We start from the raw sequence: 17,458 nt of genomic DNA, 5'->3' as shown, positions 1-17,458 counted from the left end.
CTTTGCTTTCATGCGCGCGCTTTTCGGCCCACTGTCTCTGTGTACCACCCCAGAGACGGCAGGGATCACGAACTCTCACGAGTACTACCCACCACAGTCTTCTCCACGGCTTGCTCTGAGCACTGGGGCCCCCAAACAAGACTGACCAGAGGTGCCCAGAAAATGAGCATTGCCGCTGGAAGAGAAGGAAGGCATTTCTAGTTACAGCACTCTAGAGAGACTCGCTTGTTTCCAGAGGAGTTCAGAGCTTGGAAGGGAGAGCGTGCCAAAGCTGCACTCTGTTTGCCCTGAGGTGCTTGGGATGGGGGTGGGGAAGTCACTTCTTTTAGCACTGCCTCTTTTTTCACTCCTTTTCCACAGATATGCTGAGGCTGTAGCTCAGTCTGAGATCCATGCTATTATACCACGTCCTAGATCCACAGCTAAAACTTTTGTGAACAGACAGCTACTCGGAGCAAATCGCTGTGACTTGCAGGTGGATGCCAGAGTCTGTATTTGATATCCTCAAGAACATGAATACAAATGAAGTTACCTAGTACAGCTCCTAAATTCCTAAACAGTTACGAGATCTGGGACACAAATCTTTAAGAGATAGGACTAGGACAAGTTGCACATTTCACAGCACCTGACACTGGCATTATGCAACAGGATTTGAACATTTCACAATCTGCCATGAAAAGAAGTATCAAATATTGGTTATTGTACAATATTGGATATTAGATGATACATACTGGGTATTGTAATGCTGTTCAGCCTTCTGTACAAAGATTTGTACAGGAAGGACCCCAAGCAGGAGTCCTTTCCTTCCTCCTACCGTCCTTCTAACCCAGGCAGTACAATCTCACGGGACTTTCCCCAGTGACAGAAAAAGGGAAGTCCCTCCCCAGGATTTAATACTCCCATTTCATTCGTGTCTCCCAGTGCAACCCACAGACTACACATGGCAGTTATTCTTCTAGTTTTCTTGAAGCGGAACAGAGAAGAGCAGAATCACTGTATTCGTCATACAAAACCTAACGTTTCTGGTGTTAGTGAGCACACATAAAGATGGCTGTGCTACCAGACTAGCAATATACTGCCCAGCACTGACAGTAGCACCTTGATGCCAGAAGTTACGAGGGTCTTTTTGACTGTCAGTCACACTTTACCTCAAGAAAGCAGGCAACCAAAACCTGACCAAACGTAGTTCTGGTGCTGCTAGGATTGTAAGGTATCCTACAGTCAGTTACCTGTGACAGCAGAGTGTCTGCAGACTTCAAATGCACAGCCTCACAGGTGTCAGCTTCTGACTCACACCTCCACGGCAGTGCCCCAGCGGGATAGCTACCGGGCAAGGGAAAGCTGCTTGCCTCAAAAACCTGACACCTCGGCTCACTTGCAAATGACAGGGTCCGGTTCTGGCAAGGGACTGAATGTGCCCCCCCCGCTTCCTTGCGCGAGGAAGAGCTGGCTGCCAGCACTCGGCAAGCAGGCTGCTCAACAACACACCCCACTACCAATTCACGCAGGCTATTTAGTTAGCCTTGCCAGCTTATGCAATTGCTCTGATCTAAATCCTCGCTCCAGAGAGCTCATGTAGGGCTACGTGTACATAAGGCAAGGGGCATTTCTACAGATTCAAAGAGGAGATCGAGAGACAACCACTAGATATTCCACAGAACAGATGCTGGACAAAGGACGAACAATTCAACTTCCACAGAATCACACACATGAGCAGATGAAAGATGAAGTGACCCGATGACAGGCTGAGTATCAGCACAGGGGGAAAACATGTGGACACCAGAGCACCATGCAAGACAGACGAGGATAACAAGACCTGGCAGGCAGAAGTTTGACTTAACCTTCTTACACAGAGATAAACCACTATTTTGGCATAGTGTAATTATGAACTGCAGAACCACCAAGGTACGCGTGCTTCCCCAGTGCTTGGTTCCTTTAAGTTCGTACATGCTCCTACTAAAATGCATTTAACTATCATTTCAGCCTTAGGCTAAAATATTTGAGGAAAAGCTGCTCCTGATGCATGCTACAAACCTACAAGTTCACAGTGTTCTTTTCCGACCTAAACCACTCCCCCTCAATAACCCACGCCTGCCCAGGATTACAGAAACCACAATGCTGACCATCAGCAAGCGGACTACAGAGGATTTAAATCCTGAGGAGGAGAAAACAGGCAGATCCAGAGAAGGGACAAAACAACCTGTCAGCTGGAAGTTGTCAGACAGAATAATTGTCAAGTAAAGGCTTTGAGCAGGCTAAGCTGATACCCAAGAGATTATCTTTTCTGACTTCTACAACCTGAACATTGCTAATCTTGACTGGGAATTCCTAGATCTTCTTAGGAGTATTTTCCAGCACTGATGCTGATTTTCTATAGCCCTCTCCTTGTTTTGGGGAAGAGGAGGGGAAAGATGCTCTGATAATCACATCACACAGCTATGCTGGCAGTGTCAACAAGGAGCACATTGTTAATCTTCCTACTGGGCAAAACTGGTCAAATTCACAAGGTAACTGAACAGGCTCTTCATTAATGTTTAAAAGGAGCTGGTGGAGGTGGTACTGGGAATATGCTGCAGGGGACAAGAGAAGGACTGCTGAAATCATTTATGTACAAGTGAAAGATTAGTCTAAATTGTTTAAAACCAGACCTGACAATCTTGTTGAAAACTTGATTAAAGAAAGATGAGAAGTAGGACACTACCACCAGGTTGCTAATTATGCAGGAAAAACAGTAGGGTGAGCAGAGGGACAACACATACCATGAGTTAAAAGACTGGGTAACATGACTGGAGGGCGATATGCTCTGAGAGGCTTCCAGGAGAAATACAATATTAGAACTGTATTACCACCTGCTGAGAAATCTCAGAGATGCCAAGAACCAGGAAATGTCAGAGTAACTGGAGACTTCAACTGCCTCCACACAGACTGGGTAGCTGTCACACCCCACCGCCTGCCAAAACCCTATTTTCTAGTTGCCATAAATGACTGCTCCACGGAACAATTAATCAAGAACCCACAAGGAAAGGCAATTCATGATTTGGTCTTAGGCAGGACTAAGGTGTAGCTGAAAACATTAGTTATCACTTGCCTGCTCTAACTGTGACTTTGGCATGTATCAATTTAACACCCTTCCAGGAGCAACAATACCATAATGGCTTTTATTTCAAGAAGAGAAATGCATAAAAATAAGGAAGTGTGCTAAGCAAAAAGAACAAGCTGAGATGCAAAACACTGACAGGCAACACAGAGATGATTTGAATACGATATTGGGGGAAAAAAAGTTCAACACTTGCACAAAAACCATCAAAAAAGATTTCAGAAAGATCACAAGAGTCAAAACAATTAAAGAATAGCATCAGCAAAGATAATAGAAGGCAAAATCCTTTAGAAAAATGAAGGCCAAATAAAGGTAGAAAACCCCCAAACTTTGGCAAGTTAAATTAAAAACCACAAAAGCAGCATCCTTGCACCTCCCAACCCAAATCAAAGTTTGAGAAACGTTTTTAAAAAAGCATAAGTAGTGGGAAAGAAAAAAATCCCTTTACAGACACTCCAGGATATTTATAGGCCCAAGAGGTGATCAAGTCATAGAAAAACCCCAGATACTGTAACAGCACAACAAAACCCCCTGCATTTATTTTTGCAGGTGTATTCACTATGGAGGTATTCGGGGAAGTTATGACTCTGAATCTTTTTAAGGAAACGTATCAGGAGATGTCACAGACTGGGAGGTCAGGAAGAAATGCCACAAAACAAAGCTATGCTTGAACAGCAATAGCTTGCTGGACCAGCAGGCATTCATGCAGGAGTTTTAAAGGACATCAAGAAATACCCAAACTAATAGCTGCTGCATGTAACACTTGCCCTAAAACCATCCAAATACTATGAGTAAAAAAAAAAGCAAACACGACTCCAGATTTAAAAAACATTTCAAGGGTATCAAAGGGATGACAGAATAGAGAGTCTGATATGTGCATTAGGCAGATGGGTAGAAAATACTAATGGAATCAGTGAATGCATGGGTATCTGTAATATGCTGGAGGGTTAATTTGGCCTTGGTAAAGGGAAGTTGTGCCTCAAAATCTATTAGTGACATCTGAGCCTGAGGCAAGGGAGATTCAGTTGATATACTCTACCTGGATTTTCAGAAGCCATCTGATTAGATCCCTCACTAAAAATTTTTAAAGAAACCATGATAAATTGGGATAAAGGAAAAGGTCCCTGCAGACAGAAAATTCTTTGAGATACAGGATAGAATAGGAATCCATTTTTCCAACAGGAGAAGAAATCCTACACAGAGCTGAGCTACGGCTTGTGCTGCTCAACATTATTCATAAATTATCTGGGAAGGGACAAAAAAAGAGCATGATGATAAAGTTTACTGACGCAAGAAGCTATCTGGGATAGCTAAAAATGAAAAGCAACTTAAAAATTTCCCAATACACCATATGACTAGCTGACAAAAATATCAGATGAAATGCAGTGTTGGTCATGTTGTTTCTCCATATGCATGGCTATGCAATCTTAAACTTACTTATATAGTAGTAGCTTCTCAAATAGCTATGACCATTCTGCAAGGAAGCCTCAAGATATCAGTTTAGTGTTTAGCAGCACTCAGAAAAAGCAAAAAGAATGCTAGTGACTATTAGGAGAAGACAGGAAACATTATAGCACTATACAAACCCATGTCATTCCTACATTTTGAACACTAGCTACCATTTTCACCACTGCTCTCCATTTCTAGAAATACCCAGAAGTATAAAGAAAGGTGACAAAACTTAGAAGAGATATGGACCAGATTCCACCTGAAAACTTAAGTAAACTAGGACTCTCCACCTTGGAAAAGACAAAGATGACATGAGGAAGGATGTGAGAGGCATTAACATTGAAGGGGTGAGGATGTAATAAGTGCTGATGGTCTCTTCTAATGCAAAAATCAGAAAGCATCTGCTCATGAGACAGATTCAAGAAGAATTCCCCTCTCTCCAAAGAAACATTTCCACACAGCACGTGCTAAACTGCAACACTCCTTCCCATAGGAAATTATGGATGCTGAAGATTTATATGAGGAAATCTATATTCAGCATTACTGGCACAAGTCATAAAAGCAAGCAAGCGACCTGTAAGAAAATACTGAAACATGGTTGAAGTCAAGCATACCTTAGAGTCTTAGCTGAAAGACTGTCTCCACTGTTTAAGGAGATCATTATATATAGAGAGAGAGATTATAAGTCAATATATGAAACTCAACATAAAGGCAAGGCTCCCCATAGCAAATACACAACAAAGATAAGGCATTCAGGTTTTAGAATAAGGTAAGTTTACCCCAATCTACCTTGTTCTACTTCTTCCAGCTGTCCTGGCACATCCATCAGTTAAAAGCCCTGCCTTCATAACACACTTGAGACAAAAGCTCAACTGTCTTTATTACAATGAAGCAAAAAAAGCAGTCCATGCAGTGAGGACATGCTCAAGGAGAGCAATCAATAGGACACAGCTGAGCAACTTAAATGACTGCCAAGTATAGTTTAATAAGCTTGAGGCAACACCTTTCTGTACATTCACGTCACTGTCTGCGCTTTGACGTGCTCTAATCAAACGTGTGAGTGCAGAGTAATCCTGTTGACACCTTCTAGGCTCACACGGGATAACAGCAATCAACGTATAGCAATCAGCATAACGGAGGAGGCTGAAAGCCTTCCCGGATGCAACAATCCCAGCCTAGCCCAGGCAGCATGTCTGCCCTTGCTCTCCCCGTACCTGTCCAGGTCATAGAGGGTGTGGGAATTCTCTATCACCACCTCCACGCCAGCCTCCTTGGCCAGTTTGACGATAGCTGCATCTCTCTCCTTACCAAATGGCTCCGAGTCGTATTCGAAGGTGAGACGAGTAACTCCCCATTCCTGCAAGAAACACAATACACGCAGCTGTCAAATAGAAGACTTTCTCTAACCACCACAATTATGAATGAGGATTTCATAATTCTTGGATAGTGTTAGGTCCTGGAAGCTTAGAGAGGGTTCCTGTGAGGAACAGCAGTCTGGAGTCAAGGTAACCAAAGAATCAACAATTTTATTAGCTCTAGCAAACACTGTATCTGCTATGCAAATTCCTGAATGTCAGGTTTAAAACACCTAAGAGAAGGTTTGAGTTCTGCTCTATTAATGTTCTTAGATTACAGCTCAGTCCCCAAGCCTAACACCACCTTGTTTTGTTGCACATGCCGTCCAAGAGAAGCTCTACCATCCTGTTCCCAGCATTTGCAGAGAAAGCATTTCAGAGAACTTTTTCAATACAAGTTCTGCTCAAAAAACGTATTTTTATGTGGAGACTATCATTAAGTAAAATCAATATACCCTAAATTTTTTCCAGTGTCTCTTTAAAGCCACCACATAATAGAGGACCAAAGTCCAACCCAAACAGCAAAAAACAAGGGTGGTGGGAAATGCAGGACAAAGGATGGCAACTGAGTGAACCTTCCTGGTCAGCACAGTAGAGTATGATACTGCAATTCAGATTTAATTTAAAGTCCTGCCTTTGGGGAGTTATTTTACCCTAGTTGAGCCATGCACCTATTCTGTATCTTCACACTTTTAATAGAACCCTCACAGATTACATGGAATAGGCCTTATGAAATAGCATTCAGCCTCTTCCAGGCTTTTCCAGAGCACAGTTTGCTTTCAAAGACTATGGCCTAGTTTTCCTCAGAAAATGAATCCTATGAAAAGAGGTTTGACGGTTTCCACAGCGACCCTCCTGAGACATCCATCAAGCAGAGCAGCAGCCCACAGATTTGTTTAGCAAACACTTTAGTCAAACACAGCCAGAAAACTATAGAGACACTTAAAAACCCCCTCACACAACTATGATATGAACCACATTCTCCAGTCTAAGTCACCTCCGCATATACAGGACAGTGTTTTCCACCTCAGAACCAGAACCAAAGCACAAAGAACAGATGTGATCAGTTCACTAAAGACCAATAAAAAATAATGACGAAGACGGGGAAGGGAATTTAGAAGCAGAAAACAACTGTACAAGTCCCCTTCTTTTCTAAATTTTTAGATTCAATCCTAAAATTAATATTAGGAAGGACAGAGAACTAGAAGTTATGTACCACTGAATGTATATCTCAGAGAGGTCCCCCACTTCTTTTTCAAAATAAGGACGTGACAGCACCTCTAACTCAGAGCTGAGGTCAAACAGACATGTTGCAGACCCTGCCCTGCTCCTATGTGATTTTAACAGCTGCATTTTAACCTTTTCTTTCTTTTATAAGAAAGACAGTATCAGCTGGAAAGCTTGGATAAGATGGCTTTGGTCTTGAAGAAACATATGTTACTGACTTGACAGAAAGGAATGGAATAAAAGAAAACATTTAAGGCTAACAGAGATTTTAGGTAAGAATACAAAACTTCCAATTCAGGTATTTCCTACAATTTTAAGAAGCTCACCACTCTATGTGCTACAGTAGCACACAGGAAGCAGAGCACAACCAATCAGAAAACAGTAAGTTGTATGGTAATAAATTGCTGCAGATCATACAAAAGAAAAGTCATGACTGACATGTTTCTTAGAATCTAGCCTACAGCAAAGAAAAACTGTAGGGGAAAAAAAATACACCAAAGGGATTGTGAGCAAACTTCAGTAAATAAATGACACACTTTTCTTTGATAGAAGAGGTAAAATTACAGATGTTTGTTCAGAGAAGTGAGACAGAAAACCTCTGCAAAGGTTAACACAGAGCTAACAAGTACACTTCTCCTCACGGTATCCATGCATAATAGTGCCTTTGCAGCAACTGTTATTGACAACATAGCTCAGCCACTGGCAGCAAGAGCAGAAATTACATTAGGTCTAAGTGTTGCATTACCACACACGGCATAACTCTCCTCTCCACAACAGCTGACAGCAAGGCATGAGCTGCTGCTAATTCACTGTTCAGTGCAGCAGCTCTGGAGAGGCTGGAATTCCCATGAAAGCCATACATTTACCATATAATAGCATAACCCCCCCTCCCCCCCCGCCCCTGATTCTTTTCGGCTCTGTTACAGCACATCTAAGATATCCATCAACTCACCTGCCCAAGCAAAACAGACTGCAGCAAAAAGCAGGTCTGGCTGATTCCACAACCATCTCTCCAAACCTCAGACTCTGCCAACTACTTTTTGTTCTTTGACCAAAGCAAGCATTATTCTCCAACAAAGTTTTAATTATCCTGTGAACACCTTGAACTAAAATAAGGAAGGCATGAACTACTACTAGCCAGAATTTATTTGAGATCAAAAGATAAAAATAACCCAGACTCCGAAAAGCCTAAAAGCAGCACATAAGTTTGTGTCATGCGTTAAGATGCAGAAGCCAAAGTAAGTAGCAGTGCCCCTTCTGACCTGCATAGTCCGATTCACCTCCTCAGTACTGCCCTCCTCCAGAAAATACACATCAGAACCATTTACAGCAGGAGGGTATAGACTCAAGTTTACCTCTCCTTCTCATCAGTTGGTCTATAGCAGGCTTTGGGGACACCAGTTCTGTCAACTGTATGCAAGGTACAGTCCACTTGACAAACCTAACTCATAAGACTACTGTGAACCACGTTTTTTTCATTTAGCTTTGTCATTCTAGCAAAGACACCGTTAAAAGCTTCAAAGACAATGGGAAATACAATCTTAGAGCAGGACAGAGAAGAACGATACTGCTTGAGGAACCTTGATATTCAAGGATATGCTCTTGCCAGCCTTGTTGCTCTCACAATCTGCAGCACTGAAATATATCACTTTAGAAATGTATCCCACTAATCCATCATTGACTGCTGAGGTCACTGCATATTCCACCATCCTAAATGGTACATCAGCAGGAAGCTTGGACCCAAGATGTATTCTGCTGCTGAGCTGACTGAACTGCAGCCTTGAACAGAAGAAGAAAAGGAAGGTCAACTAACATAAAAGCTTCTGAATTTTGAAATTTTAAGACAAAGCCCTATTTGCAATTCACATACATATCCCTGTGCTTTCTCAGTTGTCTGTAAAGGTGTATGTACATACCAGTCTTCCCAAATAAAAGCTGCAGGAAGAAAATGGCCAGCAGGGAAGAAGCTGTCAACACAGAGGAGTCAGCATGTTACAGCGCAACCGTGTGAGACGTGACTTACAGAAACAAAGGCAAAGACCACCATCCAAAAAGAGAAGCTCAAGCACCCTGGTACTAGGTTACACCCTACTACTAAATTTCTTTGCAAGTCTGAGTTCAAGAGTGTATCTGGCTCGCAAGCTGGCCCTTACGGATAGCAGTTAGTTGTAGTTAAAGAGTTTGTTTATAGTAAAGAATTAGTTATAATTAAAGAGAAGCCGAGGGGATCTCCAACAGCTAGCAAATCACTAGTGAGTGAAAACAAGGATAGCACTGGGACATCGCTTTTCCTCCACTATGCTCCAGAAAATTATTCTCTTACTTTAAAGAGTCTTGGGAAGACATCTGTTGGCTGTCCTCGCACGACAAACAAGCGAGAGTTGAGTTTCCTTAAACTGTTGTCCAGATCTTCCAGAGACTGGAGCAGAAATCTGCAGAGAAGAAACAACAGCAGTTAGTGTCAGTCAGTCCGGTTACAGCTAAAAGACAAATGAGGAGAACTTGCATGGAACTCCAGCAAACCTGCATCACCAAATCAAACTGAAAGTTAGGACAAGAAACAGAAAACAAGAATTCAAATTCATCCCTGGTCTACCAAATGCTGTGAGATTGCAGCACCAGCCAGCTCCCAGCCATTCATATGCGTGTTCTGCTTGGCCAGATGCAAGAGGTTTCCAGGATTTTCTTTTTCCTGCAACCCCATTCCCATGTTCTCTCTCAGAGCTGGCAGCACCCCCCTGCCAGCTGCTCTCTCCATATTATAACATGGAGAGAAGCATAAACCATATAATTCCCTACAGTATATTCTTTCAAGGGTTCTGGGGCAGGAGGGATTTTGCATATGAAGTAGAAAGTCGTCGATATACTACTGCAAGGAAAGCAATTAATTACTACAAAAACTGTGCAAGTTTTACAGTTCTGGCTACAAATAGGCAATGTCACAGCAGAGAAATGTGCACTCCTAGCTCATCAGTAGCATGAAACTGAGCACCAAGATCTCCCAAGGCAAGAATTATCTGTACTTAGATTCGTTGCAAACAGAACTGCAATTTATCTTCTACCACGAAGACACAAAGATGAGAGCATGCCAAGACACTCATCTATTCCCTCCCACCCCAGAACTGTAAAAAAGCATTTAAGTGCTTTTTGCATTTAATGGCGTGTCTTACTGATCCCCCACTACGCTATATAACATCAAATGTATCATCTTTGCTTTCACAGCCACACATGCCACTCCATCTACATTTTAACTTCACTTTGTCTTGTCTAACTCTGCAAAAGACACCAGCTTTAAAACTTTAATTTCTGCAACAGCACACAGGTACTGCTGGCAAACTTGCAACCCTCTGTAAGTGAGGCTGCCAACCTCTCCCTCTCCCTCATTCCTATGTGTCTACTCTGCAGCGTGACCTGCAAGACATGAGTATCTGCATCAGCTCCCTGAAGACCACACACGGCTAAGGAAAGCTAAGCTACAATTGCCTGGTAAAGCAGGTACTTCCTCCCTCCTCAACTGCATTGCCCATAATGTGACCTGCAAGCTTTGCGATAGAACAAACTCCCTCTGCACTTCCTGAGGGAGAAAGGGACTTGGGGTTCATGGAAAGAAGAGCCCAGTATCACAGTACAGAAGATCCAGAACCAGGTCTGGATAACCTAAACAAACCACTCCCCTACCCCCAGCCCACTTTCCACCTATTAAATAGGAATACCAACTTTCCAAGGTGTTCTAAAAATTACCCAAAGGTTAGTCCTATATGGCTCACACATGCTGTGCAGTTAAATAATACGGGATTTGCAACATGATAAATTTCTGGGAGCTAGGTAAAAAAAGAAGCATTTGCTTTTGGAGCACAAAACTCTGAATACAAGTAATTGCATTAAAAAAACAGCAAAACAAAGCCAAGGTTCCCAATGGGAACCAATGGAACTCTGGTAATTATAACTAACTTGCTAATACATTTTTGCCTAACAGCCAGTGGTGCTAATTTCTGACATCTGCAGTAGGCACGCATCTCCAAGAAAGCATTATTTTTAAAAACTTCACCTCCTTGTATATTCTATGACTACAACATAAATAAAACCACTACTTGCCTCCCTCCCTCCACAATGTTGGTGGAAACAAACAAGGATTAAATGGATCAGGAATTAATCTTTTGGGGGCACTGCTTTGGTTCTTCCAAGTGAGGACAGTTAGCAACAACAGCAGCAGCACGTGAAAGGCATTTCTGTCTGCTGCTGCCTGTAGAAAGTCTGGTCTATGGAAAGATCACTTCAGGCTCCTAAGATATTAAGCTGTAACAGAATCTACAATTTTCTGTAATTTGAACATCTACATTGTGGTCATTTCTGCACATCTACAATTTTTAAGCCATCTTCTTGTGTGGGTTCTAGAAATGCTTAGAAATCACCCACGCTATCCCATTCCTCTAAGACGAAGCTAAAGTGCTCAGCACAGGTAATCAGTTACAACTACAGTTTCCCTAATGCACAGCCACATGACATTTCAAAGAGCACTTAAAAGGATTTTTAGCCAGATGGCTCTCCTGTCCACTGCCCCTGATGGGGTAGCGTGAGGACAGCGGTAGATCTGCTTCACTCGTACGCAGGGGAGTCTCGCAGAGCAGAACCCCTACCTGGATTGGGTTTCCAAATGTTTGGGCAGCTGAGACTTGACACAATAGCATTATGTAATGTTGCTGGCTACCGGTACATGAGGTCTTGCTTTTTGCACAGACATGACTCATGCCATACATTCTCCCATTTGGAGAGAGGGGAAAAGCCCAAACAGCTTCATCTCTACTTTCCTAGCAGCAGCCAAAGTGTATTTCCATAAAAATCTGAGGGATGGGAAGAAGGCAGGCGCACGCACGTGCCTACACCCACTCAGCAGCCAAAGGGCAGAGGGAAGGTGCGGCGCGGTCACGCAGCTCTGGCGATTCTTTGCGCTTGTCTCCAAATTCAGGGAGAAGCATTTCCTAAAGCTAAACGTCCATCAGCCGCTGCTCTCATACATTCGCCCAGCTTGTAAAGAGAGAGTCTAATGACATTACATAAAGTTGAAGGCACCCTCCCACACAGTCAGGCAACACCGCTGTGAAAACCACGGCGAGGCCAACCGGACAAGGCGACCTCCCTCCTGCACGGAGAGGACCGGGGGGAGCAATACGTGGACCGGGCCGAACGAGGCAGCGTGTGCCGGTCCCGCCGCTGCGGCGGCCTGACCGACGCGACCCACCCGCCGCACCTAAAAGCGCTCCGGCTACCGCGGAGAGCCCTCCCCACGGCCAGGCCCGCCGCTCCTACCCCCACCCGGCTCGTCCCGACCCCCTCGGGCCCACCCGCGGCCTTGAAGGCCCGGCGCCTCCTCAGCTCCACTCACCGCCACCGGTTGATGCCCACGGCGGAGGAGGCGGCGAACCAGGGGTCCAGGATATAGATGCAACGGAGGGACGAGGCGTCCCGCAACGCTTCCTGCAGCGCCGGGTTGTCGTGGAGACGCAGCCCGCGGCGAAACCAATGCACCGAGCGGCAAAGGGCCGGGGCCGAGGCCGAGGCCGGAGCCGGGCCCAGAGCGGCCGCCGCCATCACCGCCGCCAACTGCCGGCGCGGCCCCCGCGCGCCGCCCGCTCCCGCTCCGCCGCGCTGATTGGCTGCCGCCGCGTACGCGGCGGCAGCCAATCAGCGCGGCGGAGCGGGAGCGGGGGGCGGCGATCTAAAGGCGCTATACCGCCCCCTAGCGGCCGCGCCCGGAGCCGGGCGCCGCGCGGGGGGGTGGGTGTTGTCCTTTCCCATTAAAAAAAAAATATTCAAGGACCCCAAATGGCAGCCTGCACCGAAAAGGGGTGAGAAGGGTGAAACCTGGAGCAGGACCCCCCCTCCCAAACATATTCTGGGCAGAAATGGAGTGTCCTGACATCGCACAAGGGGCGTGACACACCACGTAGGATCCACGGAGCGGGGTATGAAGCAGTCGCATCAACTGCCCAGGATCGCTGTCCAAATAAACCTTTAAATAGAAAGGGGCCAGGGGTTTAGAAAGCTGGTGCAACATCGCAGCTGACTGTGGGATGTTGCTGCTGACCCCTGGGATCGGAAACCGCAGCACAGAGTGACCTCAGGTGGCTCTTGCATAGGACCAGATGTGGGGCAGAGATTTCTGCAGAACTCGCTGTTCAGCAGCAAGTTTCAAGTAAAGGGATTGATGCAGCTGAGCAAAACCAGGATTTTTTGGAGTCAAAGGATTCACTGAGCTGGCCATGGAGGGTGTTTAAAAGGAACAAGCCAAAAGACACTGCAAACACCAGAGGAGATCCAAAGTAGATATAGAGCAAGTCCCCTGAAACAAGCCTAATTAGTAACAATCCTGTTTTCAAACATAAACCTACCCCCCTACACAGAAGGTAAAGAGGACAAGTGTTGCAAACCCCATGAACTGGGATCTCCACCCTACAGAAGCAAGTGCTTCAGAGTAACTTTTCCCCTCCTGCCTGTCACTGAGAGAGGCAGAGCCCAAGTTCACTCCTCCCTGAGAAAGGCCACTTGAGAGAACATGCTCTCCCTCATGGGACACAGTGCAGAGGGAATGTGAAGTTTCATTCCTGATTCTTAGCATGATTTCCTGAACTAAGAAACCAGGTGGAGAGAAACACAGAAGAGACCTCAGCAGGATGTGATACTGACTCTTTGGAAAGGAGATTTGGAGGCACTGCAGCTGCTTAGGCTTGTACAGAACCAGAAGGGAGGGAATTTCCCATCCCTTGCATTGAATGGGGCAACAGGAAGAACGGCTGTTGCCACTCCTTTTACAGCAGAACGGTTTACTGGAGTCTATCCCCAACAGTCTGGCTACCTGCCTCTTCCTAACATGGATGTTCAGGATTTTGTAACTTCAGACCACATTCATTCAGTTAATTCCGGATCCCCCAACTATACAAAAGCTCCAATCCCAGTCTTTGTCCGCTATGAGCCCACCCCTCCAGAGATGCAAATTGCCCAGATTAGGTCAATAGCAACATCCATTTTAAAAAATGATCACAAAAAAACTCATTGCTCTCTACAACACATGCTCTCCCCAACTCCAATACAGGGTGAGATCCCATGGATAAAACATGATCCAGTCAGGTCTTTGGCTCTGGTTCCCGACACAGTTCCCCATACACTTTGCAGGTGCATTTTTTCCTGCTCCTTGCTCTTCTTCTCCCCAGGAGGAAAGGAACACCAAAGGTTAACCCCCTGGGCACAGAAACGGAGGTGCAGGAGCTGTCTACACACCAGTCTCATTTCTTTCGCTGCTTTTGACATTAGGTTCCTCTTGCACCTTTCTCATCTCCAGCCCTTTCACCCACGTGTAGGCAAAAGAGCCCCCCAGAACCATCAGGTTACTCGTCCACCACAAGAAGCTCTTTGTCTCCTCAAAGTAGATAACAGCCAACACTGTTTGGGCACAGGCCTTGGCTGTCCCAGACACGTTGTGGGTGAGTGGGCTAGTGAACTTAATCTGAAGTCCGGTCACATACCCAATGGCAAAGCCAAACACTCCCCCCAGGGTCATCATGCCCCAAAAACTGGGGCTCCCCAGCTTGTCGAAGTGGTAGAGGGTGCGGAACTCGCCCAGCAGCATCATGAGGGGGAAGAACAGGACACAAGCATTGACGTTGTTGTAGAAGGTCAGGCGCCAGATGCTACCATCCACCACAGGCAGCACCTTCTTGGTGTAGATGGCATTGAGCGAGACACACAGGCTTGCTAAGATCCCAAAGAATATACCTGTCCATGACAGAGTGCCCTCTGCTCCTTCCTGGTCAATACCCAGCCAGAAGCCACCTGCAACCAAACAAATCAGGCATCATCTGAACAACTGCTGAAGGACTCAAAACATACAGTCAGCAATTCATCATTTACCTTATACTGAATAACCACAACCACAAGCAGAGACAGGCTTAAGGGCTTCCCCTTTCTATTAAATGAACCCACAAAGTGTCATGACTAGTGTCCCACGAAGATTTATTTCAGGAGCGCAGGTAATTTACTGTGCTATCATTCAATCTCAGAGGACCAATTCCCACACTGAGCAGGTAGCATGAGTTTAGAAACTATTATTCCAAAGAGCCATGAACTAAAGCTAAAGGTACTCTTTGTGTATAGGCCATTTTCAGGAGATCATACGATTATTATTTTTTTTTTAACTGAAAAGGCAGCAAACTGACACACAGGTAGCAAGAAATATTCCTCAAGGTTTTAAAAAAAAAAAAGGGGGGGGGGGGAGGAGGCCTCACAGGCTTTGCTGCACTGTTCACAGGAAGGGAAAGATAGGTCAGAAAAGAAGATGGAAAGATAGTAAACACATGGATGTAATATTAAGAAGCTTGATCAAAAAAAGATCACAAGGCAGAAACTGAGTGCAGTATCTTCAACATGTTAAACTTTGATGGGTAATGCACACTTTAGCCACCCCGAAACAGGAGCTACAGGCTTTGTGTCTTCAGGGCAGAGAGGGAGACCTCTCCCCATCCCGCTCATAAGCAAAACATAAAAGGGGAGATGAGCTACTGAAGGAACACTGCACTGCCTCTCCATTAGCTGCTCCATGCTGGAGGCCGACTGGGAAGTTGCCTGCAAAGCAGCTAGCATGCTTTAAACTAAGCCCAAATACAAATGGGTTCAATGCACAGACAGAAAGGGCTTTGCGTCAAGCCACAGACGATGCTTGGCTATGCTGCTATAGGCATATGGGCAATGCTCTCACAGCAAAAGGAGATGGAGCCAGGGGGACAGTCTTAGAGAAACCCTGTGAGGCTGGCAGATGCCATAGTCCTGGACAATACCTGACCACAAGACTAGCTGAAGGCAACTGTGTGCACCACTTGGGTGGAAAATACAGTAGTTCTGCTCCTGTTCATCTCTTTCATGGAGAAGAGGTTCTCGTCTCATTTTCACCTGAGTCCATCTGCTTGTCTAAGCACCAAAGTGAACACACATCCACCTGGAACTGGACTGGTCAACATTTCACCATTCTTGGCATCTTAACGGCCCTCCAGTAGAAGGCAGCTTTTGGCATTACCGATGCCTTTGGAATGAAAGACTTTTAAGCCATTCCTGTGAAGCCAGTCGATGCCCTGCCCTACATCCTAACCACACAACCGGATCTTCTGGTGGTGCTTTATGCTTGGTTTGATCGGCTAACCCTTCATCACGCGCAGGCTGTCTGAATTGGCTGGCTCCATTGTACGGTCCCAATGGTGCCAATATAAATACTGGTATTGTTACCAAAGTTAATAGCTAACAAGCACTTGAGAACAGGGAGAAAGCCACCTGCTGTTTTATGGCCTTTGTTGGGGGGAAGGTAAGGCAAGCTAAACTTCATTAGAGCATAGATAGGTTTTAGCGCTCAAAGGAAAGAGGGAACCATGGTCACGTAAGAGTAATTTCCTTTCCTAACGGGCTACCTACACGCTCCGGACACGCGAAGCGGGTTGCCGGAGGCAGAGCGAGGCACGAGCCCTGAGCCACCCCACCTCACCAGGGAGCTGCCGTTGCAGGCCGGGATGGCTTCCCAAGGGGAAGACGCCCCACCGCCGTCTCTCCGAGTTTACGGGGCCGGCCGCCGGGTGGGCGCAGCCCCCTCCCGCTCCTCCTCACCTATGATGACTCCGCAGGCCAGGAGGGCGTAGAGGGAGGTGGTCTGCTTGAGGAGCAGGTAGGAGAGCAGGACGTTGAAGACGGTGGTGAGGGAGCGCCCCACGTTGTAGAAGGCCACGCCGACGTGCTTGAGGCAGAGGTTGTTGGAGGTGACCATGCCGATGAAGACGGCGGAGAGGGGCAGGACGCTGCGGGACACCTTGGGGTCGAGGCGGAGGGCGGGCAGGCCGGGGCAGGGGGGCCCGCAGGCCGCCCCCAGGCTGAGGCCCAGGCAGAGGGCGGCCGTCAGGGCGCACTGGAAGAAGGTGACGAAGAGGGGGGCGTCGAGGCGCAGCGAGGGGCTGTCCAGCAGGTACTTGTTGAGGAAGACCATGGCGATGGAGGTGAACCAGTAGAGGCAGACCACCACGGCGATGCGCAGGGCCCGCAGCACGAAAGGGGCCCGCCGGCCCCCGCCGCCCTCCGCCGGCAGCAGCGGGTCCCCGCCGCCGCCGCCGCCGCCGCCCAGCGCCATCCGCAGGATCCCCGTCCGCGTCAGCTGCGCCTTGCTCATGGCGGGCGCGGGCCGTCAGCCCCCGCCCGGCCCCGGCCGCCTTCCTCCCGGCCCCGCTTACCCGCCGCCGGCCCCGCTTCAACCCGCCGGCGCCGCGCTTCCCGGAGCGGAGCGGAGCGGAGCGGCTCGGCTCGG

At 46.7% G+C, this 17,458-nt stretch overlaps 2 protein-coding genes across 3 annotated transcripts in view; both read right to left on the bottom strand.

The window, feature by feature from the left end:
• CRY2 (cryptochrome circadian regulator 2) overlaps positions 1-14,921 on the bottom strand; it is a 25,888-nt gene extending 10,967 nt beyond the window's left edge. The window contains exons 1-3 of one of the 2 annotated variants that reach the window (XM_075030744.1): positions 14,899-14,921; positions 9,452-9,560; positions 5,761-5,903 (exon numbers count right to left, since the gene is read on the bottom strand). In XM_075030744.1, the coding sequence (XP_074886845.1) occupies positions 5,761-5,903; positions 9,452-9,560; positions 14,899-14,906 (260 nt within the window). In that variant the 5' untranslated portion in view covers positions 14,907-14,921. Of the gene's footprint in view, positions 1-5,760; positions 5,904-9,451; positions 9,561-12,511; positions 12,741-14,898 lie in introns of those variants that run through there. The other variant, XM_075030742.1, reaches the window with a different exon arrangement.
• On the bottom strand, positions 13,412-17,458 carry SLC35C1 (solute carrier family 35 member C1). Its single transcript, XM_075030745.1, has 2 exons — positions 16,771-17,458; positions 13,412-14,955 (listed from the first exon to the last, which is right to left on the bottom strand). Exons 1-2 carry the CDS (start codon positions 17,321-17,323, stop codon positions 14,396-14,398), a joined length of 1,113 nt encoding a protein of 370 aa, XP_074886846.1. The 5' UTR covers positions 17,324-17,458; the 3' UTR covers positions 13,412-14,395.

This window comes from Buteo buteo, chromosome 6, assembly GCF_964188355.1.
Source record: "Buteo buteo chromosome 6, bButBut1.hap1.1, whole genome shotgun sequence".
NCBI lineage: Eukaryota > Metazoa > Chordata > Aves > Accipitriformes > Accipitridae > Buteo > Buteo buteo.
The sequence above is the reverse complement of the archived record's forward strand: the minus strand, read 5'-3'. Positions and strand labels throughout refer to the sequence as shown.

Bases quoted from the DNA above. Each gene is read 5' to 3' on its own strand.
- SLC35C1 (XM_075030745.1), bottom strand. From the start codon at position 17,323: ATGAGCAAGGCGCAGCTGACGCGGACGGGGATCCTGCGGATGGCGCTG. The intron at 14,956-16,770 runs GTGAGGAGGAGC...GTTTGGTTGCAG, and splicing joins GGCCTGCGGAGTCATCATAG to GTGGCTTCTGGCTGGGTATT.